Source organism: Elephantulus edwardii, unplaced genomic scaffold (assembly GCF_000299155.1).
Source record: "Elephantulus edwardii isolate Elephantulus edwardi_28Jun2011 unplaced genomic scaffold, EleEdw1.0 scaffold00297, whole genome shotgun sequence".
NCBI lineage: Eukaryota > Metazoa > Chordata > Mammalia > Macroscelidea > Macroscelididae > Elephantulus > Elephantulus edwardii.
This window is the reverse complement of record NW_006400047.1, coordinates 69,239-70,975: the sequence shown is the minus strand read 5'-3', so window position 1 is coordinate 70,975 and position 1,737 is coordinate 69,239. Positions and strand designations below refer to the sequence as shown.

The 1,737-nt window shown below is 46.9% G+C and overlaps 1 protein-coding gene across 1 annotated transcript in view; it reads right to left on the bottom strand.

Annotated features, from left to right (window-relative positions):
• Positions 1 to 467: 467 nt before the first annotated feature.
• Positions 468 to 1,737, bottom strand: part of LOC102843780 (salivary lipocalin-like) — a 61,611-nt gene continuing 60,341 nt past the window's right edge. The window contains exons 5-6 of the mRNA XM_006900852.1: positions 1,102 to 1,185; positions 468 to 628 (exon numbers count right to left, since the gene is read on the bottom strand). Of these exons, the coding sequence (XP_006900914.1) occupies positions 468 to 628; positions 1,102 to 1,185 (245 nt within the window). The remainder of the gene's footprint in view (positions 629 to 1,101; positions 1,186 to 1,737) is intronic.

Sequence of the window (1,737 nt, the reverse complement as noted above, 5' to 3'; positions counted from 1 at the left end):
CAAGAGGTTTGCTAATGCCAGCCTCTTATTGTAAGGAAATACAAGAGCTCCTACAAACACATTGTCATTACAACACAGAAGAGAAATAAGCCAGCGAGTTGGGTTTTCTAGTTATTGTATGTGACTTTGGGAAATCCCTAGAGACTAGATTATTAATTTGGGGGAACAGAAGTACTTTTTTTATTTAAGAAGAGTGCCTATTTGTTATCCTCTCATAAATGCTGAGTAGAAAATTCTTTCTTAGGGCAAGAAGCCCTGGTGTCATCGTCCTAGGGTGTAATGGGCTGCCTTGGGGAGATTAGCAGTCTCCGCTCTTAAAGGCTTGCAGCCATGGAAACCCAATGGTGCATCACTGTGAATCTGAACCATCTCAAGACCAGCAAGCTCATATGGTGGTTGAGAGGCGGCTGAACATTCCCTGTCCTTCCCGCCAAGGCCCCACCCAAGCAGCAGAGGCTACTCCCATCTTACCCAATAGGGACAATGGCCAGGAAGGAGAGGAAGGAGGAGAGAATAAAACAAGGGCCAGCAAACTTTTCCATGGAGAGCTGATAGATCTCGTTATACAGCACAGACGTCACCACCCCAGTCAGAGCCAGCGACAACTGCAGGATGACGAACACCTTTCCTGTAAAAAGAACAAAAATGGGACACACAGTGTGATTAGTGTAGTTGATGACACTGAATAGCACCCATGAAAAATCGGCAAATAGTGTGTTCTACGATTTTACGACAATGTGAGGAAAGCTATGCTCTGTCATTTCTTCAGCCCCATTATGTGTCCCTGAGAAGCTCTTAGAGAACATGTAACTTCTCCAAGACTCTGCCTCTAAGTCTTGTTGGCTCAGCTCACCAGGAATTCTGCCTCCATCAGCCAGAGTTTCCTGACCCCTGTGCCCAAAGGCCTCTTTAGTTAGTCTTTGAGTGACTGACTTTCTGAGTCTTGCTCATCCTTCTGTTTTCTGGACAGTTAGCAGTGTATTCCTTCTGTGCTTTGTGCTGCACTGTCTTCTATGTCTTCTGCAGGTCCAGTCCCTGCTCCCCAAGCTGAGCGCCCAAGACAGTGCTGGCAAAACACCCAGAGAGGCCCCTTTCACTCACCGTAAGAGGAGCCCTTAATGAGCTTGGACATTGCTGACCAAATGGTTGTGATGGGAATCAGAGCGAACAGCATGACGGCTCGAGCTGCAGAGGGATTACACAAGAACAAGAAGATGTCTCAGCGTGAAAGCCTCCTTTAGAACTTTCTCTTTCCACAAACCCCAGTGATTGGACCTGAAAAAAGTTGGTTCAGTGCTGACGGATTAGTACTGTCCTCAGACCAGATTTTCAAGCTCCGGGAACTCCTCTGCAGCTGTATGCTGCACACATACCTTTAATGCGGCAGGACACAGTTGACGTGAGGGAACGTGGTGAAGAATGTAGCTACTGGCAGAGTTCATTAGTTTCCAGGAACATGAAACTGGTGCCCCCAAAGTGACTCAGTGTTGCCTTAAGACAGAAGTGCCCAGTTACCTCTGGGAGATGGTCTCCAGGCGCTTTGGCAAAATCAGATCCCAGTAATATGCTCCAGTAACATAGCTGCCTTTGCATCCCTCCTTCTCTAAAGCTCTATGCCTATTGCTTATCCCTCTGTGCAAGAGAAAGGAGAAGGAAGGAGTGGGAAGGAGAAAAGAGAAGAAAAAGAGTCAAAGAAAAGAGAAAGGGCAGAGATAAAATGATCCTCTGGTCTCTCCA